Genomic DNA, 23,915 nt, shown 5'->3' on the forward strand with positions numbered 1-23,915 from the left:
TGCTTTCTGGGTTAGAGACCAGCCTGGTCTACAGAGCTAATTCTAGGACAGCCTAGGCTACACAGAGAAAACGTGTCTCAGAAAAACCCAAAATACAACAAACAAAACAAAGAAACAAACAAACAAAGAAAAAAGAAAACAAAGAAAGAAGGAATCAAGCACATATGAGATACAGTTAAAAGTTCCTAGTAGAAGAGAAATCAAATTATCTTTAGGGCATTATAGCTATCTTCTACTGTGGACATTCTTTAAAAGTGACTGTTGTAAATGTTTTCCATTTTCTCCTGACAGGTAATATTTGAAGCTGAAGTCTCAGGAGGCAGAAGCGGTTATATTGCCATTGATGACATCCAAGTCTTGAGTTATCCTTGCGGTAGGTTTTGATTAAGAGTTGTATTTTTCTGTGTCCTTTCAGCACATGCCTTGGATTGTCAGGGACTGTTGATTGTTTATTGCCTGGTCATCATTGTCCATTTTGTCGTTCTTATTCCCAGGGTTCATGGAAAGAACACGGAAATGTTTCCTAGAATTTTCAAACCAAGTGTTATCCAGACTTTTAACTACATGGATGATATGATTATTTCCTTTATTTTTACTGAATGATAACAAGCACATTACACTAGGACTTTTTGAGCCTTTGTGATATCTTGTCATTCTTTATGAAAACAGAGACAAGTAACAAATCCAAGCTCAGTAACATATGAAATAAAAAAGCTGTCTAAGGTATCTTACCTGCTAAGTTTGTACTGAGGGAAATGTAGAGAATGAATTTACTCTCCTTCTTCCAAATTTAGGGCTATTTTTTATTATCACCCTAAATATTTGTGTTAATCAGCATTAAATAAATAAAATGTTAAAACAAATCTGGCTTTACTGACGTAGTTTTGTGAGGCCCTTCAATAAGCCATGATTACTTTTCAGACATCATACTTCAATTTGTGCTTAGTTACATTCCCCCAGAAGAATTATTGTATGCATTTTTCAGTAGGGCCAGGAAGAAGTTACAGACAACTGTTCAGACTTCCTTCATGATATGATTTGCCAGCAACAAAACATGACAGGTCCTATGTAAGAGGACTTTGTGCTCCGTGGTCCTACATGATGAAACATCTCTAAGGCTCTGTAAACATGATTTATGAGGTCAACATGTTGCCAAGTCTTCTGCCTCTGCTTAGTGATTACATCATGTTAACAGTGAAGAACATGGGGGTTGGTTCTTCCACCTGATAACCATGTCTAAGCAGAGCCCTGTGGATTTGCATTTCTGGTCAGTTTTATGGTGCTGCTGGGCTGGAGTTTTTTTTGGTCCATGTTGTTCTTGCTGAAGTTTTTTTCCTTGAGCTAACTGAAGGAAGGTCCTAAAGAGGTTCCAAAGATCAAATCATTTATCTGTATGTTATATGCTCAGAAAGATAACAATGTGATCCCATTTCAAGTTCAAGTTGGCCAAGGAAACTCACTTACTCCACAGCATAATATTTCTTCCTGTGCTTCATGTCTACATCTGAAATGGCAAATGGCAAAGAAAGGTGTTTGAGAATAAAGTTAATTGACGATTCCAACTGCAATGCTATTTGCAAGACATATAGTATTATTGTTTAAAATAGTATTATTGTTTAAATTCACCAAGGCTTGGCTTTGGGCATTTTTCCCTTCGATGGTAAACATTGATTGGGCATCAGATTTAAAAGGAAATTTGTAATGAGTACTGACTTGACAGTCAAATCACTCATGTGAATACTTTATGGTCACAGACATCACTTTTGTTGGTCTGATGTTTCTTTTGGGTAACTTTCCCATGGCTACCAGAAAACAGGAAGGAGATGTTCCATTTTTAATAACCAAAGATGTTCCCTTCTCTGATACACGACTGTTAAAGTTTGAAAAACTGAATGAATGATTGTCTAGTTGGCTAAATTGTGAATAAGTAGGTAAGCGAGCATGTAGCTGTGAGAAAGTGAGGGGTCTTGAAATGCAGCCCTTCTATTTTTCATTAGCCCGCTAGCTACCTGTTTAATCCCTTTGGCTTCCTTGAACCTGACTTTTATTATCACTAACCCACACTAGAGCAGCTGTTAGCACGAAGTGTTGGGCTTTGACTCTGTGCAATTCGGTCTCTACAAAAGAGGAGTTGATGTGTGTGAGAGTTACTATGAGGGGAGTGTTGTAGAGCAAAGGCAAGTCCAGTGGCTTCTGCATATTACTGGACTACACTGCTAGTCCAGTGTAGACATAATAAGAACTGTGTTCCATTGTGGAGAAGGAGAATGCTGCATGTCTTCTTGTGAACACAACATGTATTTTCCCCCTGTTTTCACAGATAAATCTCCTCATTTCCTCCGTCTGGGTGACGTGGAGGTCAATGCGGGGCAGAATGCTACATTTCAGTGCATTGCTACGGGGAGAGATGCCGTGCATAACAAGTTATGGCTGCAGGTAAGAGCCCATTAGCTGCTGAACTCAAGGTTTCACCTAGGTACAAAAACATCGCTGTGCTGTTTGTGGTTGCTACACTCACTCTCATTCTCCTTTCTGCCCCCCACCCCCATGTATGTGGAAAGGCTTATTTGTGTGAATTAGATTTATTTGGGTGTCTGGAGATTCATAACACACACTTCCTTTTATTCTGCCAAAAATTGTGAAGGTGTCTAATTGATATTAGTCTTGGTGTCGACTCACACCTAGTGATTCTTAGGCTTCTCTAGAAACATGGAGAAAGAAGAAAAACTAAATTTTCATAATAAATATTTTGAAACACAAACTAAGAAGATAGCGGTCCCATAGTAACTGCCAGACACGCTTGGTTTAAGAAACTATTATGAGCATTTCCAGAGGGCACATGGAAGGGAAACAATGAAAGTTTTTTTTTTTTTTTCCATTTCTTTCTCTTTGTCAGAAGTTTATGAGAGTTGATTGTAGCTCTGACATTTGGACATCTGCCTTGTACATGTGAAACCATAATAAATCCTTATTGAATTGGTTGTGATTTGGACATACATGATAGGGAAATGCACATGTCACGAAGCTTCAAAAGAATCAGAGAAAGATCTGTAGAGCATGGCGTTGTTTTGCCTTCGGAGAAAGTACTGAAAGTCTTCCTGTCATCTTCGGCGTCAGGAGGGGGCATGATGGGAGGTGTATGACAAAGGCAACCCTAAGACTAGGAGACTCCAGCTAGGAAAGATGCCTGTTTAGCTGAATACTTAAAGGTAGTTATAATATCATCTGGACTTCTTCCCCGCCCATGCCCTCCCCCACCGTGTGTGTGTGTGTGTGTGTGTGTGTGTGTGTGTGTGTGTGTGTGTGTGTGTGTATGCATAAGTACATGTTTGTAAATGTGTTTGGAAGCTAGAGGTGATGTTGGATATCTTCTTCAATTGCTCTCTGCATTATTTGGAGACAAATTCTCCCACAGAACTTGGGCTTTTCACATTAGGCTAAACCAACTGGCTAGTGACATGCTCCGACACAGCCACCTCTCTGCTGGTTCAGGGGATCCACACACAGCTTCACCAGTCTGTGAGGCAAGTGCTTTGCCAACCTCTGATCTGTTGATGGTCTTCTGTCTATATCACATTAAGGACAGGGATTTGACTTGTTTAGAATTTTGAATTTCTGGGGGTGCCAGCAGATTTCTTAAAGACAGAGTTCTTAAGTAATTTAAAGTTAAATTAGTTTCTTGAACACAGATATAGGGATTAAGTTTGCTATAATCTTCAGAGTAGTGAAATTAGGGTGGGGGATACTTAATAACTTCCAGGTATTTAGGGATGATGGTTACAGTGCATCATCATTAATGTAGTATAATGCCTAGGATTATGCTAGGTGTTGAGATGTCACCTGATTTCCTGTATCAGTCCAATTAGGCATTACCACGGATGTACATCATATTATGTCAATCCACTTATCACTACTTTTGTACTTTTTTTATTTGAAGTTCTTATAATATTCTCCTTTTGGCCCAAACTTGAAAAGGAAACAAAAGGCTCCCCTCTTTTCTCTGAAGATGCTAGTTCTTTCCTATCTGCAGATACTGGTACGTGGAATACTTTATCCCAGGGAGCATATTGTATAATGTACAAGCTGTCTTACGGACTAATTGCTCAGGTCATTTTCTTATATCTCTCAGTCTGCCAAAGTAAGTACTTTAAAAAAGGATTTCAGACTGATATCCTAATCATTCTGCATTTTTTTTTCATTAGAATGGGAACATTGGTTGATAGTTCGTGTTAGCTGCAAGACCAATAGTCTGTTCTTGGGGAACCAGAAATGGCTCTGCAGTCTGCCACTGGTTTTATGCTCCAGGGTTTAATGTGACAGTGAAATAAAAAGGGTTTTGTATCCACAGACACCAGCTGCCTTGTGGCAACAAAGACTTTCTGGACCATGCCTGTCTGAGTGGGCTGCAGTCAAAATGTCACACATTTTTTGTTGTTTCCTATTCTGGGGATTGGCTCAGGTTTCTTGAAATTTTCCTTCTGCCATTTTTCAAGCCGTAATGATAGAAAATGCACTTTGGAAGTTTTGCTCTGTTTTATTAGGCATCTTCTCTTTGGGCTTTGCATTGGCCATGGACTGTGATTTTGTATGTTTATTTCCAACTTTGCCTGGTTCCTCAGCAATGCACAAGTTCACCTTGCTGATTGAAAAGCCATTCTACTCTTTTCAATAATGCCACACAAATTTCCTTAATGTTGTTCTTTTAAATTACTCTTCACACTCAGGAAGATAGTAAAAGATATCATTTATGTAGTTGAGTGATACTTTCCCTGACAACATTTTTTAATTAAATAATCATTATATGGGTGTTTTGCTTTTGTAATTTTCTTAGACAGGGTCTCATTATATAGCCTTGCTTGGTCTGAAACTCACTATGTAGACTAGGCTAGCTGAAACTCAGAGAAATTTCCTGAGTGCTGGGATTAAAGGTATACACCAGCAGCAAGGTTTGTTTTGACTGTGTGTATTTCAGTAGACTACAATCATGCCCAGTTCACAAAGAGACCAGAAGAGACCATCAAATTCCCTAGTACTGGAGTTACAGATAGTTGTTAGCTGTTCTGTGGGTGCCAGAAATTGTACCAAGATTCTTTGGAAGAGCTACATATGTTCTTAACCACTGAGCCATCCTTCCAGCCCCTTAAATAAAACATTTTCGTAGTGATAATATGTAACAATTAAACACTTAAGACTGACTGGTCCTTATGTTTATATGAGTATATCAAAAAATTTGTCATTACTTCAAAAACTATTCATCTTTTGCCAAAAGTGGTAAAAACACAAGTAAACAGGAAGGACCGTGACTTCACAGTGAAGCCATACAAACTTAGTTATACCAACAGATGTTAAGTTATTTTTATTTAGGGTAGAGAGTAACATGTGCTGGTGCGGAAGACCAGGGCTGAGTTCTAACCTTGTTTTCACCCCTTCTAACTCAGTTAACGGTGATGGGCTTAGATTTCAGTGGCCTGTCTGGGCCTTTATTTCCTTATCTATAAAAAGAGATGTCTGTTGAAGACTAAAGTTCTTTCCAGCCATAAAACATTAAATTAGGCCTTTCTATTATTGTGATGATCTGAAATGTGGCCTTGATAACCTCCTTTTGTTTGATGGAATAATGTAAAAATTTTGTGCCGTTAGTTTTATATGAAAAGAAATAGTCCCTTAAATTAACTTCCATTGTATGAACAAGTGCTGAAAATGGCTGTCTAGAGCCCCACCAATGAATGCACTTGGGTCAACTCAGTTAAAGGTTTCCACATTCTCTCACAGAGGTAGTGGAGGTGTGCCCTACCATAGGGGTAGGTAGGATAATAAGTGGTGGCTACCTTCCTAGGACCTCTACATAATTCAGATTACACTGTAGTGTTTCAGTTAGCAAAATGTCTCATTATCGCCTGATAATAAAAGCTAAAGCAGCTTCCAGTATTCAACTTTAAAAGAAAAGGGACATGTTACTCCCCTTCCTGAAAAGTATTTTACGTGATTCCTTGTCATAGCTGCCTTCTCCTGAATTCCAAAATGCAAGTATATCTGAGGCAGGCAGTCCTCCTCTACTTGTAGTTTCTCAGTTGTGATATTTATTTCTGAATATTTTATTATCTGCAGTGGCATGCCTGTTAGGTATGTTGAGGGGTGATGGGGAAAGAAAGTGATAAGAGTCTAAACAGACCCAGGGCACCTTCCATTTCTATCATGGCGGGTAGGAGCGTAGGTGAGCATGAGTCTATCGAGTTGTCTAACTGGTGTTTGAAGATAGTTCTCTCTAGGTCTGTAGAAAACTATTACAAAATGTGCAACACCAAGTGACCTCCTTGTCCACACGGAACAGTCTCACTGTCCATAAGGCAGAGTGCTGGAACACTTTTGGAAATGGCTGGCAGTCTACAGACTAGCGCCATAGTGAAATTAGGAGGCTTTCTGGGAGATGGTTCTAAAAAGATGTGATATGTATATTGTCATGTGGTATAAAATATATTTTAATATATAGTAAAGGTGATTTAGGATAAAGCCTCTAGTCCTGTACAAAGCACTTTTCTCTGTAGTCACCAAGCCCAGGGAAGCATGCTTGGCTTAAATGCTTAATACTTTTGCCAAATGAACAACATTAACTTTTTTGCACGTAGCATGTTTCTCATTTCATTATGATTTTTAAGCTTTTAATTGTATTTCTAAGCAACTCTAATTCTAGAAAATTGGTAGCCCACATTTTAAGGTTTATGGTAAAACTTGGGTTACAAGAATTAAGGACAGCAGTAAAATTGTGTGTGTGTGTGTGTGTGTGTGTGTGTGTGTGTGTGTGTGTGTGTGTGTTGAAATAATTTTAAAGCATCTGCCAATATTCCTGAGACAAGACAGAAAATGTTCACAGGAAACTAAGATGAGATTGCATCTTTTATAGATTAATGTTATTCTTGTTCCTTTTCTATTGTATCTTTTTGTTTTATATGAATAGCAGATAAAGTGACTGAGGACAAAATGAATGGGACTGGGGCTTCTGTAGCTCAGTTGGTAGTCTGGTTGCCTAAATGCATGGTGTCCTGGGTGCAATTCTCAGTACAACATAAGCCAGGCTTGGATGGTACTTAGTAAGTGGAGGCAAAACTATTAGAAGTCAATCTAGGCAGGTTTGAGACTGGCCTGGCATATTTGTTACTTATCTCCAAAAAGTTAAAGAGTGAATTTATGAGCAAATGACCAACATGTTGCAGCAGCATCTTTCTACATACTGACCCAAGAGATATTAAGGCATGTCTATAACATGTTTATTCACAATAATTAAATAACTTAAAATTTTAAATGATCCTGAACAGTAGAATGTATGAACAGCTTGGAGTAGGATACTGCTTTAGTGCTTAACAATAAAAAAGTGAACGATTGGTGCGTGTAACAGTTCACACATGAATCTCAGCACCATGTATTCTAAATAGGAGACAGATGAAAACTAATTCAGTACACATTATCTCATTTGCTTGTTCCTACAATGAAAGTTAATGTAAGAGACTGTTTCTTTTCATATGAAACTTTTAGAACATAGAAATTGAGAAATCAAAACAGTGGCTTTCTTCATAAATTTTTTATGTTTATTTATCTTATGTGTATGAGTGTCTTTCCTGTATATAGATATACACACCATATTTATGCCTGGTATCCATGGAGGTCAGAAGAAGGCATTGGGTCCCATAGAACTCTAGTAACAGGTAGTTGTGAGTTGCATTCTTGGTGCTGAGACCCAAATTCAGGTCCTTTGTAAGAGCAACAATTGCCCTTAACTGCCGAGCGAGCCACTTCTTTAACCCCAAATCCTGATCTCCTGTAGGACATGAGGACTGAACTGGGACTGAGCAACTTCATGAGGTACCATGCCTGTCACAGAACTTAGATGGACCATTGGGTCAATGAATATGCACCTGTAATCCAAATGTTATCCTTGTGTATTCTGTGTGTACATTTTAACTAGATGTAATAAAATGGGGAACAATTTAATAAACCACACTTTCTTTTCTAGTGTCCCACTTACTGGCAGTACTATGGCAATGGCCCCAAATCATAATGGACATCTTTGTAAATCCTGTCTACCTAAAATGATGTGTTTAACTTCCAAGGCAATTTGTAATCATTAGTCTCACTAAAATATAAAAGAAGGTTGCCTTTGGTGTTCTGAGAATACCTTATAATGTAGGGACAGAGGAGGGCTGAAATGGGCCATACTGTAATGAATAAATGAGTATTTTTTTCATGAAGGTCCAGTGTAAGTGGACAGCTACATGGCAAATCAAATAGAGCCCATTGCGGGAACATCTGTCAGACCATATGCTTTGGCTTGAGGTTCTGTGTAAAACCTAAAATGCTAATGACTCCATCCATCATCACAGAGCTTGGCAGGCATGCATCATTGAATTGGGCAGGGAGATTCAACATTGGATTTATTGAATGGAGCAAAATGTGTGGGTAGGTTTGGTGGCACCATTTGTTTTGGTGAGTTGAAATGAGGCTGTATAGTGTGCTACTTACTGGTAATCTTATGCAGACTGCAGGCAGCGCCATGGCAATTGGGCCAATCTGTCAGTAATCGCCCCTAGTAATGGCCTGGTGCCTCTTCTGTGGGCCTGCCAAAACTAGAGAGTCAGCTACCACTTTGCCCTTGGTGAGGCACATTGCTGCTAATGTAGTGTGATACAGTGAGTTTCTCAGCCAAAGGAAATGTCATTCCTTATGGAGCCACAGATAATTTAGGCAATGGCTTGAGAGTAGTAATTGAAGAGTGAAATTAGTAAAATGAGATGCAAATTGCTCTGAAAAAACAACTAGAGAGAGGCTGACCTCTTCAATTCCCAGCTGTTTCCAGCTGTGAGTCAATAAAAGTGGTGGATCTGAAACTTCTGATCATGTGATATTTTATCAGTTTGCTCAGTTGCCACAACTGCATCCGGCTACTGCACATGATTGTCTACAGTGAATGCAAATATGAAACATGAATTTGAGAAAATTGAGGGCTTAAAGTGCCAAATCTTCACCTGGCCAAATGTGCCCCTGCCCTGTTTCAGATGCCACTTGCCTTCAGCAGTTGCCAAAGCACTCCTGCCAAAGCATCATTTGAGGCTCATCTCCACTGCCCTGAGAAGAAGCTGAAATTGAAGCATCCCCCATTTCTAGGGATTTTACTGTTCATGATAGATACTGTTTATTTAGGGAAGATACCTTGAGTTTTTACACAAGGAAAGGAAAGTTTTCTGAAGAAACTAATCTGTGTCTTGATAGGATAGTTTGTATTAGAAAATTCATCAAAAGAGTAACCAAATGTATGTTTCAAAGCTAACCTGGTTTCAAAGCTAACATGTTAATTCATGTTCAGTTATCATTGATGCTATTAAAAGCTGAAGAGAGAGAGAGAGAGAGAGAGAGAGAGAGAGAGAGAGAGAGAGAGAGAAAGTGTAAAATATTGTAAATTGTCCAGATGCCAGAATTTTCAAACTTCTGACATTTGCATATAATTGGCTTTGTGAGAGGCTTCAGTAGGTCTGACATACTAGAATAACAAAGATACCATGTAGTTCTCAAGATGGAAATTAAATGTGAAAACCTGATGTCAGGATGGTCAAAGGGACAACACACTTCTGGAAGTTTGTGGAAGGTGAAATGGCATTCATGAAAATATCAGCTTTTAGGCGTCAATATAAGCAAGATGCAATTTCCTATTTATATTCTTGAAGTAGAATAATCTGGTCTCAAGTTTTAAAACTGTGTCTTCCGTCATATAAGCTGATTTGAATTCTGAGCTCTTTAATTGAGGCACTGCTGAGACATGGACAGGCTGCTGGAATTGGTATTAAAAGGATAATTGGCGAGGGATCCAAGCACAGTCTAGGCTGCCCACACTCCTGGAGAGCATTTACACTTAAGGCTGTGTTTTTAACTAGGGCCTTTTAGCCTCATATGATGATTTCAGAAGGAGAGAAGAATCATATAGCATCAACAATCATTTCATAGAGGAAAGTGTGCAGCAAAGACTGGGATGTTTGGTGAGACCATTAGAGAAGCAGTGGTCGAGAACAGGAAGTCAGCACACCCAAGACCCATGGACGTGAAGATCGGTGGGTGATGGCTGTTGCTGCAGGGTGAGAAGGCAGAAAGCAAACATTTAGTTGTATGAAGTGTGGCAGCAGTATAAGGAAGACCTTATCGAAGGATCACTGTGAGGAAAATTGATTAATAAAATGAATGGCAAGGCTGGGACATGGGCATGGACAGAACTGGCAGTAGCAACAGCTGCTGTTGGCAGTACTGACATCAGGCAATAAAGGACTGCTCAGACTGGGCAGTGCAGGGCATTCGGAAAACCTGTGGGAGGCACGGATTAAAGAAGATGAATGGTTCTGGATCTGGTGGGTAGTAGTTAACAGATTTTTTGAGGAAATGGCAATGCTATACAGTATAATTCTCCAAACCTCAATGTTTGACTTTTATAGTCCTGTTTCTCACTTTCTGGCTTGAACTAACTTGCCTCTAGAACCACTGATTAATCTCACTCTTTTTCATAACTGCATATAAATGATCTTAAATAAGAGTGAAAAGTGAGACATCCTAATGGGTTTTAGCCCTTTAACTTCAGCAGTTTGCTAGGACAGTTTGAAGCTTGTGGCAAATTAAAGCCTGGTGTTGCCCATGAGATACAGTTTTTTGTCTTTTGTTTTTTGCAAACATTGGTGCCTTTGCTTCTGACTCTGTAGTCTCAGAGTAGGAATGAGAGTTGTTCAGACCTTGTATCTTCCATACTGTCCTAACTTTTTGCATACGGTGACCCAAATTGATGGATGGAATCTAGCCTGCTATTTAATCTAATTGTCTCTGTTTACTCTCTCATTAGACAATAGCAATTCATCTAGGAATCTCCCCCTTTACAGTGAGTTCTATTTTATCCAAGGGGCTGATAGCCATCACCTTATAAAGCCTAATATTTTTCCCTTGGGCCATTTGATTATTGCAGTACATACATTGTATTTTGCCTTCCTAGAAGTCTTTGTATAAAACACCTTGCGTGTAGGGTATAGGTCTTGAGATAAAGTCACTAACCATGGATCATGGATCAGGAAATTTATCATTGGCATTTTAGCATCTTGGATGTGTGTCTGTGTGTGTGTGTGCATGCGTGCTGTGCTGAGTTGTGAGCATTGGAAAGTTTCCTCATTGTCCAATTTTAAGGGTCTTTTCTTTTTGCAGTTGATGCTTTCTTTATGGAAAGTTCAACACTTTACAGACACAGTGGATTTTTAAAATAGTTTATATATCCTAGGTAAATAGTCTAGAAACTACATCAAGTATTATAAATGAATGATAGTGACATATGCTTTAAATCCTTACCTCCAAGATTTCTTTATATCAAAGTCCGCAGATAACAATTATCACTCTGTACCTGAAGGTAGTACCATGCAATCGGTATAGAGGATGCTTTTCTCAGAGGATTTTCTTGTTAAGCATGTCACAACTTTCCTAATGAGCCACTGTGATACATATCACATTAGACTGTGACAAAGTCTTTCCTTCTACCCTTGGGAAATTGTGATATCCTCCTATTTCATTTTAAGTTCCCTTTTTGTATTTCAAAATTGCTTTTGTATTTAAAAATAGCATTCACAGTAATATGTTTCAGTGTGACATTTATATACATAATTTATTTTTTTTGATTCTCTTAATCTGAAAATCAGATCAATAAGTAGATCTAGTATATATGAGATTATTTTATAATACAATAAAATATACATAGGGAAAGCCAACCTAATTAAAGAATATTATGGATCTGAGGGGTGTGTGTGTATGTGTGTGTGTGTGTGTGTGTGTGTGTGTGTGTGTGTGTGTGTGTTTGTGTGCTTGGGCACCTGTGTCCCTTTTTGTGTTAGGTGTAGAGTGTCTGTGTGCCACTGTGGGGGGCAGAGGATAATCTAGCCTGTCATGATTCAGAAGTCATCTATCTGGTACTTTGAGACATAGTCTTTTCCCTGGAGCTTACTGAGTAGTCTAGGGTGGTTTTCTTCTCTCCAGGGCTGGGGTTATAAGTGCATGCCACCATGCCCAGCTTTATTTCTTTAAACAAGAGTTTGGAGGATTGAAATTATCTCTTCATGCTTGTGCAGCAAGCATTTTGCCTACTGAGCACCAGCGCATTTGCACACACATCAGGGTGGTCTCGAACTCACAGAGACCCACCTGTTTCTGCCTCCAGAGTGCTGGGATTAAAGGCATGTGTCATCACTGCCTGGCAGACAAATAGGCCCTTTAAAAGGTAGGTCATCCTCCTCAATTTCCTTTTCTCACTTCAGGTCAGCATGGTTCCGTTTCCTTTGTGTTTTCCAGGAATTTGCAACCAGGTCTAGGGTCAAATTTGATCCTATGATCACAGTGTAAGTGCGACCTGGTGTGATTGCAAAGGGTTCAATGGTGTCATCTTTCTTTTTCTTAGCACTGCTATTCCTTAATGCCCTTAATTCATCCAGTTGAAAAAGGTAATTTTAATGCCTCATTGTTGATTTTATTTCTTTTCTGTTTATTTTGTGATTTGCTTAAAATCACCAGTATACAAAATAATATATTTCATGGTGCTATTTTCAGCATAATTTATTTTTGCTAATTCTCCATTTCATTGTCTGTTTTTTTTTTTTTTTTTTTTTTTTGCTGCCCTTGTACCCTTCTGTGCCTCTTTGCTTTAATGTAACATGTATTCTAATACATGCCTATCACACACTGTGCTATGATTAATCTCAGTTTCAATTTGATGAGACTGAAATTACCTGGGAGATGCTCCTGCAATCTTTGCTTCATTTGTTTGTTCTCAATATAGCAAGTTGGTGCATTGCCATCATAGCAAAATGAGTGATTTTGTTTTTATCAGTATTGTTATAAACTCCGGCATTTAAAAATATGTTATGGTCAGCTCTTGGGAGGCAGAAGCAGGTGGATCTCTGAGAGTTAAGGACAGCTGGGGTTATACAGTAAAACACTGTCTCGAAAAACCAAGAGAGAGAGAGAGAGAGAGAGAGAGAGAGAGAGAGAGAGAGAGAGAGAGGGGGGGGGGTCCAAATTGTGTATCTGTATCATTTTTATTTTCATTATATGCCACATGGCAACTGAGGTGCCAGACCTGAGTCTGTACAAACATATAGATTGTTCAGCATCAGAAGTGATCACAGTGTCAAGTATGATGAAGTCAGTGATAATGGTGTTCAGTGTGGGGATGCCAGTGATGACATATGCACCTCTCTGGTTTAGTGCTGACTGTGAGTATGTGACGTGGGAAGGTTCATGTGAACTTAACTTTCTGTGAGCCTGAAACTGTCCTTAAATGACTTTTGGGGGTTAAGACAAAAGAAATTGATCTTGGACTCCTGATCCACCAGTCTCACCCCCTCCCAGTTGCTGTGTGTGGCAGGTGCCACCATACCTGACATCTTTTGCTATTCTGGGTATTTTTGTTAATTTTTCTTTTATTCTTGTTTCATACATTAGATTCTGACCACAGTTCCCCCTTCCAGGCTCTACCCTGGCCTCCCCTCCTGTCCAGATCTACTTCTTCATTTCTCACACACACACAAAAAAGCAGGTCTCCCATGGATATTCACTGAACATGTCCTAATAGTTACAATAAGACTAGCCATGAGTTCTCATGTTAAGGCTGGAGGAGGCAAAACAGTAGGAAGAAAAGGGACCTAAGTGTAGTTAAAAGAGTCAGAGACACCTCCCCACTCCCGCTGTTGGCAGTCCCACAAGAACACCATGCTGTGTACAGCCATAAGGTATATTCGGAGGGCCTAGCACAGATCCATACAGGGTCCATCTTTCTTGCTTTAGTTTCTGTGAGCTCCTATGAGCCCTGCTTACTTGACTCTCTGGGTCTTGTTCTGGTGATGTCCTTGACCACTCTGACTCCTAAAATCCTCCCTCCCCATCTTCTTCTGGGATCACCAATCTGGGTATTCTTGGTTCTCAGTAACACTGGGGGATTAATTATAACACTTAAAAATTACTTGCTTTTTTTAAGATTTATTTATTATATATACAACATCTTTACACATTAAGTTTTTTCATTTAATTTTGTTAATTAAAATATTTTACTAATGCATTTATTTTATGTGTATGGGTGCTTCGCCTGTGTGTATCTTTATACACCACATACATGCATGATGCTTATCAAAGCCAGGTGTTGGATTCCCTGGAGCTGGAATTATAGATGGTTGTGAAGCACCATGTGGGTGCAGGGAATCAGGTGTCAAACCTGGATTCTCTGGAAGAGGAATGGACACATTTCCCCTGCTCACATTTAAAAAAGAAAAAGAAATGTATGTGTATGTGTCCTAGCATGTGCAAGTCAGAGGGCAACTTTTACAGGTAGACTGAACTGCAGTGACAGATTTCCTCCAACAAGGCCACACCTCCTAATAGTGACACTCCCTTTGGGAGCCTTTAGAGGCCATTTTCTTTCAAACCACAAGGAGTAATTGTGATTCATGAGGAAACTATCATGGTACTATAAGTATAAGTAATACGTACTGAGGGAGAACATTCTAGGTACCTTTCGACAGCAGAGGATTCTAGCCTAGAGACCTGGTAGGAGTGGTGTGCTCCTGTCTGAGAGCATCAGGGAGGCAGGACACACAATAGCAATAGTTTTGCAGCAGCAATGAGGGTAAGTGGCAGAAGTAAAGGCAGCAAACCCTGCAAGCTCTGCCAGAGGCAAAAGGAGGGCTAGAAGTGGGTGGGCTCCTCGGAGAGGAGTGCTGAGTCCTGTCTGTCCTCCAATTAGAAAGATTGCATGGAGATGGTGTGCTAATTGAAAAGGAAATCCATCTGAGATTTGCATATGTAATGAGTGTTTTTGTTTATATGGGTTCTGGAAGAGAAAGAATTTAGCCTGATTTTCTGGGTTTATATTTCAGGGCTTATGAATATAAGCTGTTTTTTCTTTCTTTTTTTAAATTGAAGATAAATATTTATTTATACAGTGTATTCTGATCACTGTTTCCCCTCCCTCACCTCTTCTTAGGTCTTTTCTACCTTCTCACCCTGCCCTCTGTGAGTTCATATGTGGTTGAGGATTGTTGTGTCTGGAAGGCACTGTTTCCTTGGTGTTTTCCATTTCTACTGACTCTTACAATCTTTCTACCTCCTCTTTCACAATCGTGCTTTGATCCCTGAGATTGGGGATTTGATGGAGACATCCCATTTAGGACTTAATGTTCTAAGATATTTTGGCTCTCTGCATATTGTTCAGTTGTGGGTCTCTGTGTTATTTTCCATCTTCTATAGAGTAAAGCTCCTCTAATGCTGGCTGAGCAAGACACTAATCTATGGGTATAGCAGAATGACGTCATGAGTCATTTTATTGGTGTGTTACTTTAGCAGAATAATAATATTTGCCTTTCTTTTTAGGTCCATGACCTATCTAGTCTCTGGTTCTTGGCCACCTAAGCACTGTCAGGCATGGGTTCTATCTCATGCAGTAGGCCTTACACCCAATGGTTATTGTTTACTCCCATAACTTCTGTGCCACTAATGCACCAGTGTTTCATGCTAGACACATCACCATTGTAGATCACTGGTTTATAGCTGGGTTTGTTTTTAATGTTTTCCTCTTATACAGTGCAAAGTGTCTTCTAGTACCATGAACACTGGTCTCTAATTAGTGATAAGACTAGAGCACTAGTCTAGTTAGGCATTAACTTGACTTCTTTGTGTTCTATGAGATATACAGGTGTTGTCTTTAACAATAAGCTCTTAATATCAGTCTTTGGAGAGCAAACAATCCTTCATGGTTTCTATGAGGTACCTTTGGTCAACAACTCAAATGAAACCAATGCACTGAAGGTTTTGCTTAGTGTCAAGAGGGGTCTAGTTGGAGCCTTTTCTCTTCTGTTATTTGGTGATTATATTTAGATTTCTGTCATATCATGTAAGTTTCCTGAGCAGGGTTTCTTGGTACACAATTCATAGAATCAGTGGGTCAGGAGATAATTAACAGAATCATAAATGAAGAAGTAAAAACATAAGTGAGACTTAAGTGTAAGTGTACTCTTGTTTAGATAGTTGTATTCCATTATATTCATGTGTATAATATTTGAAAACTATGATTAGAAATTGTATAGTTAAGGACTTTGGAAATTTATCAAAACAAGGAAAGGAGCTTGAGCTCCTAACTGATGCATTTCCATATTTAGAGATTTTCTTTGACATTTGTCTGTATTTGACATATAGAAGTTTGAAAATGTGGACTGATGGCTCCTTTCCTTGTTCTTAGACATATGCCTTTTATCTTTTTATAGCCTGTCTGGTTTTTGACTGGTTGTTTATCAATTTTCCTATTGGACTATGGAAGACCTTTACATATCTTAGCTGTTTATCTTTTTGTTATATTTTTTGACGAATATCTCATCACAACCTATGTCCCTCTCACTCTATTTATGATGTCCTTCAACATATACAAGCTATAAATTTTACTATAGTTGAAACTTACCATCATCTCCCTTATAGTTTATGCTTATTGGTTTTCTATGAGATACTGTGGTATCATAAATATATTTCCTACTTTTTCATTTTTAAACTTGACAGATATGCTTTTACCAGTTAGGCCTGTTTTTGATTACTTCTTTAAAAAGTATAAATTGGATGTCATTAATCCTGAAGAGATAGTAGTTTGCCAAGAGCACAGATTTCGGGCTCACTCTCAATCATCAATCAGTATTTTATTGTCATTCTGTGCCAAGTACACACTATACATTTGGAATAAGCATGTGTATAGCATGATCTTCATCTCTTGGGGGATCACTCTCACATAGTATGTGCAGAACATCTGGGTAACACCAGAAATAAGCCTACTTCTTTACCCATAAAGGTACCATGACTCATTTTCTGTGGTGCAATCAGCTGTTTTTGTTAATGTACATATTTTGCTGTAATAATTTTTATGGAAAACTGAGAATATAGAATCAACTATACATTCTTTTAAGGATTCTGATATTATTTGTCTCCTTTCCCTGATTGCATGACAAAGGCAAAATTCTGTGGGGCTATGCAGGTATCTTCCAAATGGTTCAGCAACCAGAATAATTCATCATAGATATTGCTTTGCTGAGATACTTTAGATTTATGGCATGGTAAACAACCTGTTTCTAAAGATTGGTTTCTATTTGCAGAGACGCAATGGAGAAGACATACCTGTAGCCCAGACTAAGAACATCAATCACAGAAGATTTGCTGCCTCTTTCAGATTGCAAGAAGTGACAAAAACTGACCAGGATTTGTACCGCTGTGTAACTCAGTCAGAACGAGGTTCTGGGGTCTCCAATTTTGCTCAACTTATTGTGAGAGGTAACACTTTGCTTCATGAAATTGCATGCTTTTATTAGAACTGAGTAAGTTTATATTATAGACAGTGATTGGTTTGAAACCATGGTATTCTTCATTACAAGTCACTATTCTGTATTGTTATCAAAATTCAGATAATGTCAAATAGAATGGAGACTAGTTTTAACATTTGTCAATTAATTATGCAACTAGTGTCTCATCAAAGGAAATCTTATTTGCTATGTTCAACGTGATGAAACGTGTACAGTATTTTCTTCCTTGTAGTTGTCATTCCAACTTGAGAGATGTTCCCTCTTGTTCAAGAAATTCCACAGGTACTGCTACAGTGCTTTATTCCAAGAAATGTTGTGACAACAAGGTCACAGTAAATATTTCAGGTAGAACTATAAACATTGTCAGTAGCAAATCTCTATATTAAATACTCATTAATTCTACTCTTTTCTCAAATTTTACAAAGTTAGGAAGAGCTTTTTTTCTAATCTTTTTAGATGCTAAATTTATTAGAGGGACACGAGAGTTTGTCATGTTAGGCATATCTATTGTGAATACAGGGAAAACGTAGGGAAGGTCAAGATGTATATTACCTGTATTAAAAATTTATGAGTCCTTATTTTATCTCAGGCAGTGATTTAGGTTGTACGGATGCAGTGTAGAGAGAACACAGGGATCCTGTCGACATGACTTTTGACAGTGGGTACCTTAGGAATCTTATGTAATGTGCAATATGTAATGTGTGTGATCTTATGTATGTGTAGCATGTGATTATGGTATGCTCTTGCCGTGAAAGTGGATTCATAGCTTCTTTGAGGTGGTGGCAAGATGAAATGCAGAGAGAGAGAAAGAGAATTAGTTGAATCAGATATCAGACAGTCAGCCTTGACACAAATGAAAATAATGTGAAGTTGTATAAACATCAACACGGATATATTTGGCCAACCTAATGAAAACTGGACTGTGAAACTGCACAGAACAATAGAGGAGCCATTTGTGAATGAGTCTTTTCTATTAGGAAATTGTAGGATGAGACAAAGGTTCTGAAGTCATGTAGATTGTAGAAGTCATTGGACAAACATGCGTTCGTGGGACTAGAGAGGTCACATTGTGCTTAAGAGAGCATTTTAAACTTTCAGAGGACCCAAGTTCAGTTCCCAGCACCCACATCAGGTGCCTCACAACTGCCTGTAATTTGAGCTCAAGGGGATCCAACCACTGTTGTTTGACCTCCTTGGGCAACCACACCTACTGCAAAGATCCTCACATAGATACACATACATGCATGTGAATAATAATATAAATAAGCCTTTAAAAAAGAAAATAAACAAACAAACTCCAGAAACTACAACAGGCAGAAAGCACAGTACATGCCATAGCCCAGGGCTGGAAAGAAAAATGAGATATATTCATATCTCATTTATCTATTTTATAATGCTTGAGGATGAATAATTATTAGAAACATTGTTTGGCGTTGTGCTTGATTCTCTTACATTATTCTTTTATAACTATAGAGAACAGGAAATTAAAATTCAGCTCAGTTAATATTACTCCCAGAACCATAACAATATAATACTTGATGGAGCTAGACTACACAGCCATGTTCCTTCTTTGCCATGTTAGGTTTCTCTAGCATTCACATTATCAACGAATCCTCTTCGTTTCTTATATACATTGTTGAGATGGTATAGCTCATTAAAAACAAAACAAAATAAAACAAAAGTTTTTTGTTTGATATTTCTGGGATGGATATGCTCTTGCCCTCAATGTAACCTGACTTGTAACTCATCTCACCTACATGAGTTCATAAAATTATAGACCCTTTCATCAAAGAGTAAGAAAACTACAGCCTGGCTGAGAAAAGATGATATACTATACAGTCACATTGATCAGGGCTTAGTCAGTAGTTTTGACCACATTTTGGTCCACCTCACGTGAGTCTAATTCATTGGTATTGAGCACCATTGCTGTCTTTTTTGTATCAGCCTAATTCTGAAGACACTAGATGTGCTTGGGCATTCTTGAGGTATTTCTCATGCTGTGTTTGCAGGGATGTGGGTCTGTTATTGAAACGCCATGCTCTCTGTGTCTTCCAAGTCCTGTGTAAGTAGCCAAATATGCAACCTTTGAAAGAAGTGATCCCTGCTTAGGGTGCTTAGAGTGTTTTTGCACACCCTATCTACTACAATACACATGTGATGCAATAGAGAAGATATATTATGTATGAGCACACATGCACAGTTACATATACACTTCTTAAGAAGGGGGTCCACAGTGGATGTATTGGATGTTTGTGTGTGGCAGGTGACAGTGTTTTCCATGTACTTTCCTTATACTAATGGAAAAATTTTCTCATTTATTAAAAACAATTAGTGTGGCATGATTAGAGATCTTCATTATTTGTAATACTCTTTTTTCCCCACTTGTCTTTTGAAGTTGCTAGATATGAAACCCAGGGTGTTATAGATGATTTTTCAAGCATACAAGAACTGAGTTAATGTGCCTGTTCCTTGTTGCATGATTTATAAGTATATTTCAATGATTTTATTGAGTTCTAGTTTTCTTTAGTTAGTGACAAATACATTGTTTTAATAGCATTTAAAAAGAATTCTTAAATTCCACACAAAATTTAACTATTTTTCTTTCATAAAAAAAAGTTTCTGGGCTGGAGAGATGGCTCAGCGGTAAAGAGCACTGACTGTTCTTCCAGAGGCCCTGAGTTCAATTCCAGCAACCACATGGTGGCTCACAACCACCTTGAATGAGATCTGATGCCCTCTGCCTGCATGCAGGCAGAAGACTGTATACATAATAAATAAATAAAATCTTTTTTTAAAAAAAAGTTCTACTTAGCCGGGTGGCACACGCCTTTAATCCCAGCACTTGGGAGGCAGAGGTAGAGGCAGGCGGATCTCTGTGAGTTCGAGGCCAGCTTGGTTTCCAGAGTGAGTGCCAAAATAGGCTCCAAAGCTACACAGAGAAACCCTGTCTCAAAAAAACAAAACAAAACAAAACAAAAAAAACAACAAAAAAGTTTCTACTTATTATTCATTTTACCTTAGATTTTGTTTTATGCATGTGTTAACATATCACCGAGCTCTGGACATGTTAGCTGTACTTTTGTTAACATTACAAATATCCATGTTGATACTTTTGACAGTTTCGCTTGTTTTCAACATGTTTTAGGATCTGCATCAAATATTTGCAGGTGATAATTTGCCTATCCTTTTATCTGAGAACCAATATAGAGGAATATGTTTTCTTATTTGTCCGGATAACCACAAAATAAACTCTGCAAACCAAAACTATCTCCCTGGGGGTCCTGATTACTAACCAGAACCTTGCGTCAGGGGGTCAGCTGTCCTGGTATTGAAACAATAGGGAGAATTAGACATGATGACAAGTCATATCTCTCAGTGGCACATTTGAAACTGATGTCCTGCTGTATGGACACAAAAGATGGTAATTTTAAAGGAAATTTTTGGGGCAGTGATATGAATAGTCTTTAATGAGAGTTGGCATAGTGTTGCCTGTTGTCAAACATGACCCATGGCTAAGAGTTTATTAGTGCATTTTCTCTTAAACTGGAAGTGACAGAGCATGCTTAAGGCTTTTTCCCCCCTTGCTTGCTACAAGTGAAAATTGTACTGCAAAATCCTCATGCCAAGGAATATTGATCTATGTGTACCCATAGCCACAGGAATAGCAGAGTGGAATGGAGAACAGAATTTACTTTGCCATAACTCTAGCCTTGCTTCCAGACCTTCTTGAGTAATGATAACATCTGCAGCTTGCCGAAGCCGATCTTTATTGACAAAGAAGCTTTTGCACATCTGAGACCCAGAAGAGACTTTTTTTTTTATTGTTTGGTGAGGCTAGAAGTTGAAAGAGTGCTGCCTGTGAAAAGTGCAGAAGTGGTGTCCTCAGCAAAAGCTAGACCTCATGGAAGACTGTGTGTTGGCTGCTTTTCTCCTTCACTGCCTCGGATATGAGCTTCTTTCTGTCTATCTGAATCACAGACAGATTTCCATTGGTCCAAAAAATAACCTCCTAAACACTCAGAGGAAATTCTCTCTTACATTTTGCATTTAAACTTTTCATAATACTTGTCCACATTTTACTTTTTTTTTTCTATTATTTTGGGAAAGAGTCTTATGCATCCCAGCCTGTCTTTTAACTCCTCCCTAGTTCTCTAGTCCCCAAATCCCAGGTGACAGATTCTACACAACCACCATCATACCTGATATATTTTAGCTCTTAAATCTCTTCCTTCCTTCCTTCCTTCCTTCCTTCCTCCAGGCTGGCCTCAAATTCACAGTGGTCCTCCTGCCTCTGTCTCCTGAGTGCTGGGATTAAATGCATGTGCCTGGTTAAATTTTATTTTTTCCTTGAGACAGCGTCTCACCATGTAGCTCTGGTTATGGAACTCGCATTCCTGACCAGACTGGCCTTGAGTGCTGAGATTAAAGGCATGCACCACCACCTCCAGCTTTTCAAAGTTTTTAAATTACATTTTTGTTTTGTTTTGTTTTGTTTTGTTTTAAGGTTGTTAGTGGTTTGAATTTTAAACTTTTCAGTCTATTATTGACCATTGCACAATGCTTAGGCAATGAAACGTATTCATTAATAGGTTTATCTATTTGTCTATTCTTAGTGAACTTTAGTCACGAATAGTCTCATTTACCACACTTATTAAATGTTTGTATTCAACTTACTTATCATTGGTGTTTGATATTATGTGATTGCTGTTGATACAAAGTGTAGGTCATATGATGCCATTCATTGACATTTTTGACTAGAGGGTGCTAAGGAAGTTCTCTGGGTTGTTTGATGCAGTCATTAAGGACCTAGGTTCTTTACTCCAATGTCAGTGATTTGGATTATATCACAAGGTCAACTAACCTCCCAGTCAAGGGTACCAGCCTGATTAGATGCTCTCTGAACCCATGCTGGGGTCAGAGCAGGGCGGGTGAGATATCATAAAAACAAAGGGTGCATTAAAATGAAAAGGCCATGATAAAAGATGTTCCTTTGTATGCTAATTTTTTAAGGTTAATAATTTTTTAATAGTTAGTACAAAATCAACTGTTTTAGGGGGCTGGAAAGATGGTACAGTGGCTAATAACACTTGTTGCTCTTGCTGAGACTCCAGGTTCATTTCCCAGCATTTACATGATAGCTTAAAATCATTTGTTACTGTAGTCTCAGGGGATCTGATACCCTCTCCTGACCTCTATGGGCATCAGTCACATAAGTAATATATAGATATACATGCAGACAAAACAATTATTCATCTAAAATAAGATAAATGAATCTTTACAAAAATTAAGAAAGGGGATTTTAGTGGGGGTGTGAAGCATAGCTGGATGTTGGAAACCAACTAGATTATTCAATGGAGCAGGTATGAACTTTCGTACTCAGGCCTCGAGAGAATAAACAGTGGATTTGGCATGGTTTTTCATTCCATTCAGAGAGGTAGTCACTGAAGGAACATTCCCAGAGAAGAGAGAGCATGATGGGACTCCAAGAATGTACAGAGTTTGGAATATGGCAGTGTTAGAGAAGGGTCTGTCGTGCTAGCCAAGCAACAGTAGGCCTTATGTCACCAGGGAGACCAGAGCTCATTCAGGTTGTGCTGTGACAATGGCCTTGCTTCTCTACTTGTGGTGAAGAGATGTCAATGTTAATGCAGGATTTGGATGCAAACGTTAAGACTATTTTTGCTATAGTTATTTGTATTTTTAAGCTCAGCTTATTTACTTTAGTAACGTAAACTTAGTGGTTTTCTCAAAATTAACCACACAATGGTTTGGTGGCAGTGAGAGCAGCCAGTCTGGATGAGGATAGAGGAGGGAGGAGTCTTCTCCTTCCTGCAGGTGGAGATAAATGGGCAAAGCACTTCTTTCTTCCAGGCATGGGCCTCTCTTTGCCTTCTCAGGTGAAGGGCAGGAGCTGCTTTTGTGTTGGGCTCAAAAGATTATTTCACCCAAAAAAATGAAAAACTAATCTTGTTTTGTCCAATATTCATTTTCCGGCTCTATCATCTCTCTGTGCATACTAGTTAAAAAAATCACCTTTAAATATTTCATTTTTCTATTAACAGCAAAGGCATTTGGGCAGTGGAAAGAATGACATGCTTTACTAAGACTCCTGCTAGCTGGTGGTTTAAAGGCCATAGAATTTCTAGCTCCAGACCGTCAGCAGCCTGCTTAATGCCACAGGATATTGATTTTTAACCAGTTTTCATAGCACAGCTGTCAAACTTGTGAATTCATACAAAGATCTTTTTTCTTAATGGTGACTTGAAGATCTCTTTTCTTTACTTATATTGTGAAAACTAGTCAACTGGGCAGGAAGCCTTAAGGGCCTTTTTTTTTAAGTTGGAATTCAAACATCTACATTTTATAAAATCTGAACTATGATGAAAGTTGTGGAGCACATTGATAAACCACATATTAATTTCCCTTCTCTATAATGCCCATAGAAAGGGAGGAAAGGCCATACAGTCAACAGATACCAATCCCAATTCTTCTAATCCCAATTCTTCTAATTTTATAGGAGATTTAGCAGTT

At 38.5% G+C, this 23,915-nt stretch overlaps 1 protein-coding gene across 2 annotated transcripts in view; it reads left to right on the plus strand.

Moving 5' to 3' along the window:
- LOC100763249 (receptor-type tyrosine-protein phosphatase kappa) overlaps positions 1–23,915 on the plus strand; it is a 530,034-nt gene that overhangs the window by 274,616 nt on the left and 231,503 nt on the right. For both annotated transcript variants that reach the window (XM_027402864.2, XM_027402866.2), the window contains exons 4-6: positions 292–373; positions 2,321–2,436; positions 17,181–17,355. In XM_027402864.2, the coding sequence (XP_027258665.1) occupies positions 292–373; positions 2,321–2,436; positions 17,181–17,355 (373 nt within the window). The remainder of the gene's footprint in view (positions 1–291; positions 374–2,320; positions 2,437–17,180; positions 17,356–23,915) is intronic.

Source organism: Cricetulus griseus, chromosome 2, assembly GCF_003668045.3.
Source record: "Cricetulus griseus strain 17A/GY chromosome 2, alternate assembly CriGri-PICRH-1.0, whole genome shotgun sequence".
NCBI classification, from domain to species: domain Eukaryota; kingdom Metazoa; phylum Chordata; class Mammalia; order Rodentia; family Cricetidae; genus Cricetulus; species Cricetulus griseus.